This window comes from Ictidomys tridecemlineatus, chromosome 1 (genome assembly GCF_052094955.1).
Source record: "Ictidomys tridecemlineatus isolate mIctTri1 chromosome 1, mIctTri1.hap1, whole genome shotgun sequence".
Lineage (NCBI taxonomy): Eukaryota > Metazoa > Chordata > Mammalia > Rodentia > Sciuridae > Ictidomys > Ictidomys tridecemlineatus.
The window spans coordinates 253,538,743-253,556,012 of NC_135477.1; the positions used below are offsets into that span (position 1 = coordinate 253,538,743).

Sequence of the window (17,270 nt, forward strand, 5' to 3'; positions counted from 1 at the left end):
TACAGTAGATCTTCACTGTGCTGCTGATTAGATAAATCACAGCATGAAGTTTATTTCTCCTGTATGGAGATTCTGGGCCCAGCCTCACACTGTATTTGAGATCTTTCTGCATGTGTAACTCATCAAAGCCTGTTTATCTAGACTTCTGATGAACAATACTTTCCTTCACTATGTCTGACTAGCCTACATGGAATTCTTAGTTTTTAGTACAGGTTGTGATAACTGTAGGTAATTCAGGAGCCCCTCAAATCTCTGAGTCCTCCACTAAAGCAAATATTCTGGCTTCTTTGTGCCTTCAGGAAACACAACTCTTTCCAAATGTGTCCTCTTCTGCCATTACTTGAGGACTTTAGATTCTATTTCCCCACCCTGATGCCTATGCCCTGACACAAAAACCAAAATTTCTTGAAGAAGCAAAAATAGTGAGAAAACGTTGTAAGAAATGGAATTTAATAAATAAATCAACTCCCAAAAGCACACACACATAGTTAGAAAAAAAAATGAGAATTCAGAAGAAAATTAGAAACTATTTTGAAAATCTATACTCTACTAAAATAGAAAACCTCAAAGATACTGACAAATTTCTAGAGGCATATGATCAGCTCAAACTGAATCAAGAGGACACACACAATTTAAACAGATCAATTTCAAGCAAGGAAATAGAAGATACCATCAAAAGCCTACCAACCAAGAAAAGCCCAGGATCAGATGGATTCACAGTTGGGTTCTACAAGACCTTCAAAGAAGAATTAATACCAATACTCAAATTATTCTATGACATAGAAAAGGAGGGAAGACTTCCAAACTCATTCTATGAAGCTAATATCATCCTGATACCAAAACCAGGCAGAGACACATCAAGGAAAGAAAATTTTAGATCAATATCTCTGGTGAACATTGATGCAAAAATTCTTAATAAAATTTTGGCAAATTGTATACAAAATCACATTTTAAAACATAGTGCACCATGATCAAGTGGGATTCATCCCAGGGATGCAAGGATGGTTCAACATATAAAAATCAATAAATATAATTCATTACATTAATAGACTTAAATATCAGAACATATGACTATATCAATTGATGCAGAGAAAGCATTTGACAAAATGCAACACCCTTTCATGTTCAAAACACTATAAAAACTAGGGATAGTAAGATCATACCTTAACATTGCAAAAGCTACCTATGCTAAAACTCAAGGCTAACATCATTCTAAATGGAGAAAAATTGGAAGCATTCCCTCTAAAAACTGGAACAAGATAGGGATGTCCTCTTTCACCACTTCTGTTCAACATAGTCCTTGAAATTCTAGCCAGAGCAATTAGACAGAAGAAAGAAATTAAAGGGATATGAATAGGAAATAAAAAGCTAAAACTACCATTATTTGCTGATGACATGATGCTAGACTTAGAGGATCCATAAACCTCCACCAGAAAACTTCTAGAGTTAATAAACAAATTCAGCAAAGTAGCAGGATATAAAATCAATACCCATAAATCAAATGTGTTTCTATACACCAGTGATGAATCCTCTGAAAGAGAAATTAGGAAAGCTACCCCATTCAACATAGCCTCAAAAAAGAAAAATAAAATACTTGGGAATCAACAAAAGAGGTGAAAGACCTCTAGAATGAAAATTACAGAACACTAAATAAGGAAATTGAAGAAGACCTTGGCAAATAGAAAGATATCCCATGCTCTTGGATAGGTGGAATTAATATTGTCAAAATGGCCATACTACCTAAAGCACTCTACAGATTCAAATGTGATTTCAATTGAAGTCCCAACATCAGTCAATGAATATATGAAAAATGTTCAACATATCTAGTAATTAGAGAAATGCAAATCAAAACTACTCTAACATTTCATCTCACGCCAGTCAGAATGACAATTATCAAAACTACAAAAACAAAAATAAGTATTTGCAAGCATGTGGGAGAATAGGCACAATCATACATTGCTGGTAGGACTGCAAATTGGTGCAACCAATCAGGAAAGCAGTGTGGAGATTCCTTAGAAAACTTGGAATTACCATTCGACCCAGCTATCCCACTCCTTGGTTTATACCCAAGGTACTTAAAATCAGCATACTATATTAACCCAGCCACATCAATGCTTATTGCAGCTCAATTCACAATAGCTAATCTGTGGAAACAACCTAGATGTCCTTCAAAAGATGAATGGATAAAGAAACTGTGGTACACATACACAAAGTAATATTACTCAGCATTAAAAGAGAATAAAATTATGGCATTTGCAGGTAAATGGCTGGTGCTGGACAATATCATGCTAAATGAAGTAAGCCAATCCCCCAAACCCAAAGGCTGAATCTCTCTGATAAGTGGATGCTGATCCATAATGGGGGGCATGGGGAAAAATGGAGGAACTTTGGAAAAAGAGGAGTGAGGAGAGTGGTGGGCTATGGGGGCAGGAAAGATGATGGAACAGGATGGACATTATTATCCTACATACATGTATAAATGCACATATGGTGCAACACTACATCATGTACACTCAGAGGAGTGAACAGTTGTGCTGCAATTGTGTACAATAAATCAAAATGCATTCTGCTGTCATATATACCTAATTAGAATAAATTAAATTTTTTTAAAAGAGGAAATGAAATAATGGATGAAAGGGGTTAGGATAGAATGTGGTAGATAGAAGGCCATCAATAAATGCTAATTCATTATTTAAAAAAAGAAAAGAAAGAAATGAGGATATTTCATTATATTAGGCTTTTGTGGTTACTTTCTTGGGGTTCTGTCTTTTTCTTTTACTCAGTAAGTCCAAATTTACTGTTAAATTCTATAAATATAGAGAATTAATTATTTAATCTATTATTTTCTAACCATTCTTCAAATTTTCCTAGGACTGAACCACACTACATGCTTAGTCAATATTTGCTGAAAACACATCAGATGCCTTTAGCCATAATGAAAGGCAGTGTGCATGAAGTGTGAAGTTTTGAATCAAATACTGAGTGGTCCACAGGTTGATATTAAGTAAAATGGCCAATGCAAATATTTAATCACTTTTCAAGTCTTTAAATACAACAGTGACAATCTTAAGTATCAAATACCACATCTTTAATGATCAACTCATAGTGGTATTTATTAGGCTCCTAAACATATATATATATATATATATATATATATATATATATATATATGTATCATTGTGATTACACTACTTGTTACTATTCCAAAAAAATATTTAAAGTCTAGATTGTGAATTTTAAAGAAGTATTTTTACTCTACTTATATTCAGGGAAGCAACAATAACTACTCTCATAATATTATTTTCCAATTTTCAAACCTTCTGTGTGATTATCAATGGGTAATATACATTGAAAATTATACAAATAGTATCTTCTATTTGAGCCTAAATACCAAAGTATAATAGTATACTAAGCAACTTTTTCTCACATAAGGATATCATTTTCCCAAAATTGACATACTTTAAATTACAAAATATGACACATAAACTTCATTAGATCTCATTTCTAAAAATTAAGTAAAACTTTTATTTAAATGTGATTTCTATATTACATAACTCTAATAATGCATCTGCAAAAAAATACAATAAAGATTTTCACTTAGTATTAATTGCTATCATTTGAAAACAATAAAATAATAATTTTCTGGTATTATAGTGAGTTAGTGAATTCAGAATGTTCCTTTTTACAGGAACTATCAGAAGCAGGAGGCAAAAGATGGCAGCAGTGAGTCATTCCAAGATCGAACACTACACATGATCATTTTACTTTATTTTTCAAAATTATCTACTTCAAAATTTAATAATATCTAGAGTAATAAATTATTCTAGAAGTATAGAAATCATAAATGTTTCAATGAAAAATGGGCATAGAGCAAATTAAGTCAATGTAATCCTGGGTATCACTACTCAGTTCTAGTACCTCTTACCCATTCCCAGTGAAATCTAGGGATTGCCTATGGGTCATTCTCAAGGTGCATAATTAGTGAATAGGATTTTCACCATTGCTCATTGCAAAAGTAACTCTAAAAATGGTTTGGAACATTATTGTCTTATTTTGGATCTCTATGGGCATAAAGTACACACAAACTTTTCTATGGGAATTACTTATGCAGCTACCTCAATTTTAACCCAAAGAGTACCTGATTTCCCCTCACCATTTTCCCTCGTTCCCCACAACTTCCTGAGTTAAAAAAGGATGTAAAGAGAAAAACAAACAAATAGACAAACAAAAATAAAAACAAATTGACAAGACTAAAGTTGGAAATAAAGAGCATCTTTTAAAATATAATCTGGTCTAATACAAAAGATGCTGCTAATTTTTCTTGTACCAAGAACTCAATGTAATTAACTGCCTATCTCAGAACAAAAATAAAAATATAATAGAGTTAAATATGTGGCCTTGCATGTCTTCCCTCATAGGAATCAGACTATTTTAATATCAGACCAGCTTTACAGCTTAGAGCCACACTGGAGAACTATTTTTGTAGGTGAGACAAGCCAACTTAAGCATGTGCATCCTCAAGACACAGGTAATAAGAATGTATTTGTGTGGTTGTCAGTAGTCCTTCAATAATCTGCTGCTCCATTCATTTATTTTTACCTATTTAACCTGTTTAAAACATTTTCTACTATACTCTTACTTCAACTTATATTCTGACTTACTCCCAAGTATGTTAGAGATTAGCACTGATTATATATTCAAGTTATTTAACTTTGTTGGATAATCTTTCTAATACAAAATAGAAGCACATTGAGATTCATAAGCCCCAAATCCCTCTTATTATGATTTCCAGTATTCTGTCATGCTTATCAGTGTTTCAGAACCAGCTCTGGGGAGGGATGGAGTGGAGAAGATCACAACTCCACATAGTCTGCCATCTGCAGTATCAGGGATGCTGAGCTATGGCAGGGTGGCAGCATTTGTCCTGGCTCCCGTGCAACCTGTGGTCTTGAAAATCCGGTAGGGATGCTCCCCACATGACTCCTGAAACAGAGGGTCACAGGTTAAGGCCCTGAGGACTTCCTTGGCATATGACAAGGGTCTTGTTTGCCAGCAAGATATTCAATAGGGTGCCTCTACTTGCTAAATTTCACAGCAAGAGACACACTGAGAAATCTCACTGGGGTTAATCAGCTGTATGACCATGAGGAGATTTGGAAAACCCATCTAAAAAAATGAAGAATGTAATGCAACCTGTATAGGAAGACTGGGGGAAGGAAGAGTTGAGCTTTTCCATTTTAGTTTGAAAAGGGGGAAGAGGAGGAGGAAGGAAGGTGGCAAAAATGCAGAAGAAAACGACTAAAAAAAGATGACACAAGAAGAGAGGAGGAGAACTCATCACCTGTAATCAACTTCAGACCAGACAAGTGTCTTTGTTGCAGAAAAAGAAAGTCTCTCCACCTGTGAAAATCATGTAATCAGAACACTGGAAGTGATGGTAAGATGGGGCGGGCAAGCACTGTGAAAAAGACATTTCACCGATGTCACCTCTTCTTTGCTCTAGAACCACAGGATCTACAAGAGCATCCACCTGGGTCCACCAGCATGAATAGCGATCCTGGTCCCCCTCCCCCAACTCACAAGCTGTTCTAGACGCCCCCTCCATCCTCAGCCTTTTGCAGACTGCTATCTGCCCCTCCAGAATCCACTGTCAGTAGCTTGCACGTGAATGAAGGACCTGACCCTTTGAGAACCATTCCATCCCGGAGTTCCATCCTTCCCTCATCCCTTCCAGCTTTCACTTGGCTCCCCAGCATCCTCCCATCTCTGGTCCAGGGTGTGCAATTCCCAAGTATGCCCGGCCCTCTCCCAACCCGCGGCCTCCTCCCCTCTCTGCTGCTGCTGCTGCCGCGAAAACCAGAAGTGGAATGCGCGTGGCTAAGCGCCTCGCTTTCGCAGCGGCACTGGGCATGCTCGGCACCAAAAGCAGGTTTCGGTGGTGGGGCTGACGCTTCCTCACTAGCCGGGCGCCGGAGCCGGCCGCCGAGGCATAGGTGGAGGCTGAGGCTGCCGCGCGCCGCGGGAGGAGCCTCGCCCTCGGCGGCGGCGGCGGCGGCGGCGGCGACACAGGTGGCGCGGGCCGCGCGCGGGGCGCAGCACGGGAGCGCTCGGCGCCGGGCGCCGCGGCGGCCCCAGGCTCGCGCCCGCGGCGGCAGCCGGCCGAGCGGAGCGGCGGGCGCGGCTGCTGCTCTTCTAGCCCGGCCGGCAGTGGCGGTGGAGGTGACGGTGGCGGTGCCCAGAGCCCGGAGGAGCCCCGAGAAGCCCGCGGAGCCCGCGGATCCGGGCAGGGGGCGCTGCGATCGTCGCGCTCGGAGGGGCCGCCGTGCCGGGCGCTGCGCACTCGCGTCGGGAGCCGCCTCTCGCCCGCGGCGCTCGCCCCTGCTCCCCGCTAGCATCACTTGTCCCGCGGCCGCGCTCAGACAACAAAAGCGGAAGATGCTGCAGTTGGGCAAGGTCAGGACCTTGCCCTGAAGCCGGGCGGCGGCGCACACGCCTTTTCCCGGACTGAGGAGCTGTAGCTGGCGGCGGGTGCATGTTCGCGAGGAAGCAGTCGGGCGCCGCGCCGTTCGGTGAGTTGCTTTTGCTCGGCTGCTGGGGCCAGGCGCATCCTCCTCCTCGGCGTCGCCCTCCTCCTTCTCGCCGCCGGTGGGGGTTGGTCCTCGGCTCCTGGCCGGCTGGCGGTGGCGGCGGCTGCTGCGTGGTCCTGCCTGCCCGGGGGAGGATCGAGATTGCTCCGGGCCCCCCTCTTGGAAAACCGCTCTGCCTGGAATGGGGTCCAGGGTTAGTGCCTTTCTTGGAGCGGTTACCAAGTGGCTTCTCTGCGTGCTCCCCCTCCCCGCCACCCATCTCCCCCGGAGGAGGCGTATATAGGGCAACACCGACAATACTGCTACCCGCCACCCTCAAGAACATACCCATTGCGTTCATGACGTCCCTAATATATGGGAGAAGACGGGGTGGGGGTGGGGAGGACTTCCCTCCAGTCTTTTGCCCTTATGTTCAATGTCATTACGATGTTTGGCTAGAACAAAATGGAAAGACTTAGTCATATGCGTCCATGGCCGTTTCTTCAGTCTACGGCTGCTTGCCAGACCCAGGGACCCTTTGGTCTATATTTAGCGGTTTCCGAGAACGCATTTTCAGTTCCATTCACAGGTTTCGGGGGCTTCTGCGTCCTGACAATAGATAGCGAGGCTCTGGAAAGCGCCGCCTGAAACACAGGTTTGGAAAGCTGTGCATGGGCATGGGAGATATGTGATGCGATATTTGGGTGATTCGTAATTAATGGCTGAAAGCAAAGCTGCTTCTCTTTATCCCCGACCTTCGTCTTCTTCTAGTGTGTAATGTGTTCATCGATTGCTACTCAGCAGGTTTGAGCCACTGTGCTCAGAATTAAGTCACTAGAAAGGTGGTGTAGCCTCCTTGGTTTGGGTAGTAAGATAACAGACTTCTGGATTTGGGGGGTGTGCGTGAATGTGGTTCCACAAAGAACAGTTACTTCTAAAATGCCCAAAGTTGTGTTTTGTAGTAAATGCGGGGTAATGAAGGGTGTGGAAGATGAGAATAAGAGGGGCAGTTGTTCTTTTCAAGGTGTTTGTGTTTCCCTCATTTGAGCTGATCCGATGTGCTTTAGCTCTGAAAGGTATCATCATGAACATGTATGCCTAGTGTTCTCAAGCAAATGTGCTGGCTTAGATCAGAGATTTGTTATAAGCATAATATCAGACCTGACAGGCATAGACTTTTACTTTTAGGAACTGTGTGGCCAGTATTTAAGAGGCTGGGGATTTTCTGAAATGACTTCCATGAAAATGGGGAGGTGCTGAAACTACCCAGGAGTTATCTCCTTGTGCATCCTTCTTCCGATGACAGTTGAGTTGATCTCTGCTGGTGGGCATTCGCCTATATAATGAAATGGCTTCAGAGCCCCACTGCTTCTAAAAGCCCATGGAGAAGTGTTTGATATGACACATATCAAATTGCAGAGACGAACCTGTGCATGATTTGGGGAGGTTTGCTCCATGAGAAGTATGACAAATAGGGGCGAGTATTCTCACATATAGACTGGATGTTTTAAGCCCCCCGGAGACTTCTTTCCAGAGCGTCTCTCTGCCACATGCATGATCCATTGTTAATGTTGCTGGGAAAAATGTTAAGTGGTATCCTTACTGGTTGTGGGTTATAAGGTTTCAGGGCTTGAATGAAGATGATTATGTTTGGAGTTAGATGTCGAAATTTGGGAGGCCTGTAATTATACTAATAACAAGTCAGTGAGGCAGAAGAACTAGCAGGGTCTCCATGGCTCTTATTAACTGAACACTGTGATTAGTTTTACTAATATTGCTTTAGTTTGACATTATTAACATCCAGAGAACTTTCCAAGAGCACTTTGGACACACTATTATGCCCTCTTCATTTTTTTTTTAATATCAAATTTCTTTCAAAAGAAGCATTAGATGAGGTGGATATGCATTTCTCCTTCCTTTTTCTTTTGAGTCTAGTGTTACAGTTTTAAAAGATAATCCTTAAAGGACTAGTCAGTATTACTCTGTGCCTGTGGGTGCATCCAGAGAGCTGCTGATGGGCTTGAGGAAAAGTGCATGTATTTTCTGTATGATGTTTTTGTTATATTATGGGTTGAAAATGATAGTACCTGATTGAATGGCAATTGTAATAAGTACAGGAGGTTGTTGCTCTAATGAAATTGTCACAGTCTTATGGAAGGAGTTATTTAATTTGGTGTATGTTGTGTAGTTGTATAACCCAGTCATCATAGATGTCACTAATGTTTTCATTGTTTGTAATAAAAGTCAAGCACTGTCAAATTACAGTATCTCTATCCACTTCACATCTTTCACAATAAAGAGAAGCCAATTTTTTTTTCTCCCAGTGAAATGGTTTATCAGGGAGGAAAAAAAATGAATTCAAATGATATTACTTGGAAAGTGCCATTCATAGTTTTGTCAAATAATTTCTAAATATGACATTACTTTCATAATGGACTCTAAAATTAAAAATGAAGTTACTTGATTCATTTTTATATACTAAACATTATATTTGTACTTTTAGCATATGATTTAATATATAGTGCCCTTACTGAAAATGTTATAGAATTTATTATTTTCTGTTGTGCTTTATCAAAGTTCTCTCTTATGTGGCATGAATTTACATGGAATTATTGAAGAGTTTAGCAGACAAATTTTTGTCCAGTTATCCTTCTGTAAGAAAGCATTAAATTTAAATTTAAAATAATTTATGTAATTTGTTTATAAGGTAGATGATATATTATGTCTGCATCAAAATATCCAGTTGTAACAAGTCAATGGAAACTGGAACATTTTGAACTTCAAAAGTTGTTTCTTTTCCTCTCCTAATTATCCACAGGTGATGGAAACATCCCTTTTTGATTGTTTCTCTGTATACACATTATTTTCACTTCGTGAGAGAGGATCAGTGATGCTAGTATCACTATTCCTAACAGAGTCTTAGTTTTAAAGATTTCCACATAGTTATGAATACATAAACTCAGGTGCCATAATACAGGTAATGAACAAAAACCAACCGTAGACTGCCCGTATTTTAAAATCCAGTATTTTGATTGAAGGTGTGGTACAGTGAGTCTCTGCTGTCTTGTTTATGAGTTAAGAAATGTACTTTCAAGTCCAATTCTTCCATTTGCTTCTCAGATGGTTTTCATCAGCCATATTCCAGAGGTGTTCCCAGGGATGCAGTCCTTTGATGGCTTTGCAATGGCTCATGTGGTCGTGTGTGGAAAGTTAATTGAATGGGGACAGTTCATGATACTCGTTGCTCACTTCAAGTTTATCAGATTATATGCCAAAACAACAGCTTTTTATACTACTATAAAATATTAAACATGTCATAGATAAATAGTTTATTTCACATTGTCTGCCAATCCAACCTACTGATTAATAAACTGCCTGGTTGGGTTTAATGAATCCAATTATATTCACAAACAGTACCTCCAACACAGGAAACTCACAGAAATATTTTATCATACTGTGATTTTAGTCCATTAAATATTGAGACTCATAAAAAAATGTGTAGTTACGACACCTCCAGTTGTTTATCTTTTGATCACATAACAGCTCAGTGTAATTTCAAGCCTTATATCATGGTTAATTGATTTGTAGGAAATGTCTTAGCTATATTAGGATATTGAAGTTATACTTTGTATCAATTAGTTTTTGACAAATTGGAAATAATGACTAAATAAGTGAAACAATGCTCCCTAGAAGCTTTCCATATTCATCCATGGGCCTTGAAGCTATCTGCAAAAGGATACTTATATAATGTTCCCATATATTACATATTCTAATATATTTCAGTAGTTCATATAAATATAAACATGCACATAGGTTTTGGGGCACAGCCCTGCTTTTTCTTTAAAAGTATATTTCTGATCAGAAATGACAAATATAGGACAAATAAGTTTCAGTAGTGCAATACTCTTTTGGATTCTGCTTCCAGTGTGTAAGAAGATAGGGAGTAAACACTGACTTTGAGTGATCCCAGCTCTTTCTCTTTAACTGTGTTTTCTTGACCATTTATGTGATTCTCATTTATTAATTCAGTTTTTCAGCTGTAAATGGGTATAGTAAGAGAATATCTCAAAATATTGGTATGAGGACAAAGCAAGTGTTCATGAATAAGTTCTTGTAAATGATAAACATTTATGTAAACATAAGACATATGTCTACATATTAGGACAGATAACTGTTTCATATCTGTGTTGTTAAGAAGGTTGTCTCCTTAGTTTGTTCTAACATTGTTTTACTGTCTAGATTTGCATATAAAACACCACATTTTCTACTCTAAAATATATGATTCCTTTACACATTGAAATATATAATAGTTAGGCTAGATGAGAAGTAAATTATATCTCCCAGCACCATTATTTAAAAAAAGATTAAAAAACTTTAATAATATTTTTTGTTAGTGTTCTATTATTCATCTGATTAAGATAAAATTTTCTACAAAGATTAATGTTGTACAATGAATATTATAGATAGTTTAATAAGCATCACTCTGTGAGGTCAAATGTTAAACATCTGCTCAGTTTAGAATCACAGAATATAGATCCCAACATAATATCATTGAAACAGGGTAAAAAGAAAACTTGTGCAGAAAAAAAATCAGTGCATAGAAAGAAGACAACCCCTTCCCCTGTTAAAATCAAGTCCTTGGAAAAAATAAACCAAGTGCTCACATTGGTACTCTTAAAAAAATGAATGATCAGTTTTTATTTGTCCTTTACCCTTTGAATCTGCAGTGAAGACACAAAGGTTCCAGATTCCTCCAGGTTAAAGATGTCCTACTCCTCTGTCCTCCTCAAGCCTAGAGGAATTGGATATAAACATAGATCTTTAGCAACATAATTTTTGGTTTAATCACACTTTGATGTATCTTAGAATTTGTTATAGACTATGACCTGTGTAACAGGTGACTAATTTATCTTTAGTAAGAAAAACATTTTGACAATAAATGTGGTTATTTATATTCAAATTTATGTTTTGTTGTGGGAACTGCCAGTTATGTTACCAGAGTAAAACACATATTATAATAATAAAAAGTATTTTTTTATAAAAGTAAGCAGGTGAGCCAATTATGTTTGATTAAATACATATAAGCATCAAAAATTCTACAAGTTTTGAATGACATGAATATGGTGGTTACTGAAAGGGGTGGTTAGATTTTAGCATTAGATAATGAGGAACAATTAATTTTATTATTGAAATTAGTAAATGCATTTACTCCCTATAAGTGAGGGCTGGAAGTTTTTCATTAGTCATTTTGTTGTTGTTGTTGTCTACTAGATGTGATTATCACAACTGTTATTGGAAATTTGATTTAAAAGGTATGTATTAATTTTAAAATATATTTTGTCCATGTTACATATAATTCATCCTTTTGTTTTAGGAGCTTCTTTATAATCTTTTTAAAAATGTTTTTATTTGTTGATAGACATTTATTTTATTTATTTATTTGTGGTGCCTCGTACATGCTAGGCAAGTGCTCTACCACTGAGCCACAACTCCAGCCTCCCCTCTTTGTAATCTTGCAATACTTATTGTAATATCTCTTCTCATTTAAACAACACATATCACAGAAATGTATGTATTTACTTTAAAAATTATAAAACACATGCAGAAATATAAATTGTTGATATCTTCAAGGAATCAGATAAATATCAACCCTCCAACCCCTGCCCCAGGTTCTGAGAAAATTGAGTTATTGGAAGGAAAAAAGATAGCAGAATGGCTACCATTCATTATACATAACTTGGTGTGGCCGCTGAATGACATCCCAGGTTCTTAGCCTTCTTCCCCTCCTCCTTCCCCGCAGGGACAGAGCTGCCTCTGAGCTGGTAGATGCCAGCCTTTCTCTCTGCAGGCAAGGCGATCTCCAGAGGAAGAATGGAGAAGCAAGGCAAGCTGCTGCATTACTCTTCAGAGGCTGAGAAAGTAATGGGTTGGAGTAAGGCCAGAAGTGTTTCATTAATTAAGTTCCCTTTACCTGGAAGGAAATAACAGAAGTAGGGAAGAAGTGTTCCCCATTGACAGGGTTTATAAAGAATTCCGGTTGATAGAATTGTGGATAAAGTAGCTTCCACATGACTTCACTTAGAACTTGAGCTCTTTAAATATTTCATGATATTTTGACACTATATCAGGAATTATCAGGAGAGTGTCTAATGCCCTGACTGATTTATAGCAAGGATGATCCATGAAATTCAATTGATTTATGTATAGCTAACTTTAAAATAACTTATCCTTAGTGTTTTTTCCTCCTCCCCAAGTTAGTTTTTAACTGCCAATCATGGAATGGCCTTGTAAGTAGTGAGCATTGAGAATAAAAAGGACAGTGTCAAAATCTGACTTCTTAGACCATTTATAAATGATTACCCAGGCTAGCTATTATCCATAGCATATTCTACCTCAGTGTAGATAATTAGAATCTGACTGGTGTTTAATGTTTCAGTATTAATAGGAGCAATCACAGACACAGTTAAGAAAAAAGAAAGAAATGCATTTCCAAATAGATATGATGCTTTATTTGACTCTGAGCATGACTACTCAACCTAAAAATGCCCACTTCTTAAAATATATTTTATTCTTCTCCATCAAATATTTTATTTGGACTTTCAAATATTAGAGTAACATAGCAGTCATTACCTTCAGCAATACAGAATGATTTAATTTCCAGGAAAAGCAATTTCCTTGTCAGCAAACTAAGTTGTCCAAATATAAGAGCCACAATCCAGACTCCATTTTTAACACAGTTCTCACTGATGGAGAGCATGGTTCTTGGAGTCATGGGGATACTGGGTGAGTATGAGGCATAAGGGAGAAACACAAAACAGGCTCAGGGGCAGAACAAATCATATTACTTTTACAGAGGACATGGCAGGTTGTGCAGAAAGGCTTGATTGGTAATAAATGGACCAGGTTGTTTGTGAGACTTGAGTTGGTTTGAAAAGAGTAATGCCATAAAATTCATAGTAGGTACATCAATATATGATGCCACTTCTAGCTAAAGAAATATCATGTAGGTATGAGTTACATTTTCAAAGAATAGAAACATTGGGAATATTCATCAAGGCAACCCCCCTACCCCTAAAATACAAAAAGCCTATGCTGATATGATACCCAGCCCACCTAGCCAATCATATACCCACACAAATTCAAGAACACAGCGTGTATGGCATGGTTTTGAGTGTTGCTTTATATATTACTTTACTACTACATATGGTTTATTATATATTACATAACTATGCAAAACATGCTTTTATATTTTTAAAGTCATATTTCCTCTGATATGTTTCTTTATTTAGCAGAATAGATGACTTAAGTTAACAAGGTTTATTCTTCATGAGCTGCATATTGCACTTACTCTAATCAGTCATACTTTTGTGTTATTTCTATTTTAAATTTGAGATGTATTGAGTAGATTTAGCAATTTTGTGTCTCCTTGAGAAATCTACAGCAAGTTAGTAAAATGTTTTTTCTGCTTATCAAATGACATTAATTTGTAAAAAATAATGTGCAGTAAATATTTGGAAATATATGTGATAAAAATAAAGTTTACACCTGATTTCAAGCCACAAGGATAGCCCCAACTGTGGCAGATTTGGTAACACATACATTTTTAACTTTGAAATAAGCTTGCTCATATTTGATTTTGTTAACTTTTAACATGTAAGACACTTCTCTCATATAATTAGTATTCATTTTTAGTGTCTGTTTCCCATGCCTTTATATAACATTTTTTACATAAATAACTCTCTAATTTTGAAGATTGATGGTGTTTTCATTTTTTTTTTTGGCAGTATATTTGATGCTCGGATTACATTTCTGATAGCTAAATTCTTCTGTGGGTTTATTTGCTTCAGAAGTACCCTAGGACTGGATGTTGTCACCATTGTTGATAGCTGTTTTCTAGGCATCCTGGAGAAAGGTTATGTAATCTGTATCTCTCAGCAAGGCAGGAGTATGCCAATTTCTCATGATTTTTACAACATTGGATATTATAATTAGGAAAGCAGAAAAGCCTAAACTTTCTAGGTACCCAGGGAAAAATCATGTTTTCCTGTGATTTCATTTGCTATTTAACCTGTGCTAAGCTTAAATATTTCACAAGTTTGTTGTCCACTTTTAATTCTTCTGAGAATTGTCTTTTCATATCTAATGCATTTTTCTGAGTTAATCTAGATCCTTCTTTTGATTTATGTTGTTTGTCTAGAGTAATTCCTTCATTCTTTGTCATGTCTTAACTGTATATATTTCATTTCATTTTATTTTTTTTCGTGGAGGGAGCATAGTTCTAAGGTTCAAGCTTAAATTCATGCACTTTTCCTGGAAGGATTTTTATTTAAGGAAACATTATTTTGCTCACTGATTTTGTGTCTTAGTAGTAAATATGATAGTGGAACAGATAGTAGGGGTATAGCTTAACAGTTGGTCTCCTGCTTCCTGTACCATGTTTTTAGCAAGTGAGTAGGTTACTACTGAATGTCATTGTTGATACAGGGGAAATAATAATTATTGGGTGTTCAGGTTGTGGCTGTAAATTAAGACTGTGTACTTAAAATACTTAGCAGAGTACTTGGTGTCTTGGTTACAAGAACTTAAACGTTACTAGCGACTGTGAAAACATGTCAGATCATTCCTCCAAGATCTACCTCTGCTTTTCTCACATGAAGTATAATTAGACATCCATCCAGATCCAGGGGACCTCTGTGTGAAAAGGCCAGGCACTTGTGGCAGTCTGAGCTTACAGGTGAATGCTTTCCACGTGGTACAGACACTCTCTGTGTGTTCCCCATGGTGCCCTTATATTTTATAATATAGCATGGCTTATATTTTAATGTGTTGGGAAGAGTAAGTTAGGACCCTGTTTATTAGTCAGATGACTACATCATTTTCAATATTCTGCCCTGTTCCCAGAGACATGTCCCTTTCTCTTGTATCAACTAGGACTGTGCTTCCCTGGAGTCTTGCCCCATATTGATAATATTTTATCATTGGGCCTGGAATCTGAGCATAGTAATTGATACAGTAAATGGTGAATTGACCATTTTTTGGGTGTAGGTACAATATTGTTTTATTGTCAAAATGAATCACAAACCCAGGTTTGCTTGTGTTATGGTTTAGATGTATATGTCCCTGGATAGATTATGAGAGTTGTGACCTAATTAGTCCATCCTACTTTAGATGGACAGACTGGGTTGTAACATGAGGCAGGGGGGTGTGGCTGAAAGAGGTGGCTCCCTGGGAGCATGCCCTGGAAAGGTTCACCTTTCCTGTGGCCCTTCCTCTCTCTGTGTTTTCCAGCCTCCAGAAATGAAGCAGCTCTCCTCTAGCATGCTCTTCCTGTGCGTGCTCACCTTGGGCCCAGAGCAGTAGATTCAGCCCACCATGGACCATGAGCCCAATCCAACTTCCTTCTCTAAGACGTTCTTGTCACATATTTTGGTCACAGTAACAAAAATCTGATGAATACAATTTGTTTGCTTTGGGTTCATTTTGGGTGCTGGGCCCTGGAGCCTTCTAGAAGGCACCAAGTTAGGAATCCAGGCTCTGAAATCCCAGTTGTCCTTGACATTTGATTTTTCTTGCAAACTTTGCACCTATGCCTCTTTTGTCATGTGCTCATTGAGATCAACACTCACAGGGATTTTGTGAATGCTATAAGATAATTCATGTGAACATGCCATGGGAAACACAGTCATAATAAACACTTAAGTATAAAATATATTCTTTGGAGCTTTTGATGTTCTTCAAAAATAGTTTTTTCCCCCTTTTGTGTGAGTTGGAGTCAAAGGATTTTCTTGCCTATAAAGTGAATCTGTGAACTCCATTACCAATATGGTTACAAAGTGTCCAGTTTCCTGATGGTTGTAAGATATTGCTACATTCCTTCCCATTGTTCTTTTCCAAAGGAACCCACCCGTCTCCTTTACCCATCAGTGGAAGCACTTCTTGTCATTTCTTTAAACCACTTCAAAACTTACAAGTTATCCCAAATTGACTCAATAAATTTTCCTGTAACTTTTTCTTCTGGCATAGATATTTGCTACTTTAAAGAAGGGGGTAGCTTGAAGCCCTTTTGTTCATCAAGAGTGAAGTCTGTAGAGCTGTCTTCAGAATATTTTCTCCTCTGGTGGGCTGCTGAGTCTGGCACCTGTGAGACTTTATCAGAACAATTTTAGAAGTGTGAAGCATAGTTGGCTTCCATTTTTTGAACACATTTTCTTAAATAATTTGACAAAATTTCTGAGAATTCTTATCGCTCCAATCATAGCCTACCAATAGGAAAAAATCATGTGTAAATTACAAAAATTTAATGGTTCCATGTTCTCCGACCTTGGAAGGATGTACAGAAGAGGAGTTAAAATTCCCCGTTGAGGATGTAACTTACTTAGTAGCAAGATTTCAAGTATCTGAGAAGTGATGCTAATCATGGTTTTATGTTCATAGCCATTGATCAAATTGATCAATTGACCATCAAAGAATGAAGTCTGTCTGCAGGCAAGAGCAACCTCTGGGGTGCTTGTACAGCAATGTCCTTCTTCCTGCTTGAATAATTTGGGGAAATCTTGAGGGGTGTGTTTCGGTATTCCTGGTGGACCCAAGAGAGAAACAGTACAAGAGGAAAAGGGACAATAAGATAGTGGGGGAAATTGACACTCAGGTGACATCCCTTCTTCCTCTGAACACTTCTTCTGTGGACACACAAGACAGTGTGTC

General features: G+C 38.1%; 1 protein-coding gene across 9 annotated transcripts in view; it reads left to right on the forward strand.

Moving 5' to 3' along the window:
• Window positions 1-6,205: 6,205 nt before the first annotated feature.
• Ctnnd2 (catenin delta 2) overlaps window positions 6,206-17,270 on the forward strand; it is an 849,641-nt gene continuing 838,576 nt past the window's right edge. For 5 of the 9 annotated variants that reach the window (XM_078018082.1, XM_078018095.1, XM_078018091.1 and 2 more), the window contains exon 1: window positions 6,206-6,569. In XM_078018082.1, the coding sequence (XP_077874208.1) occupies window positions 6,533-6,569 (37 nt within the window). In that variant the 5' untranslated portion in view covers window positions 6,206-6,532. The other 4 variants (XM_078018085.1, XM_078018116.1, XM_078018113.1 and 1 more) reach the window with 4 other exon arrangements.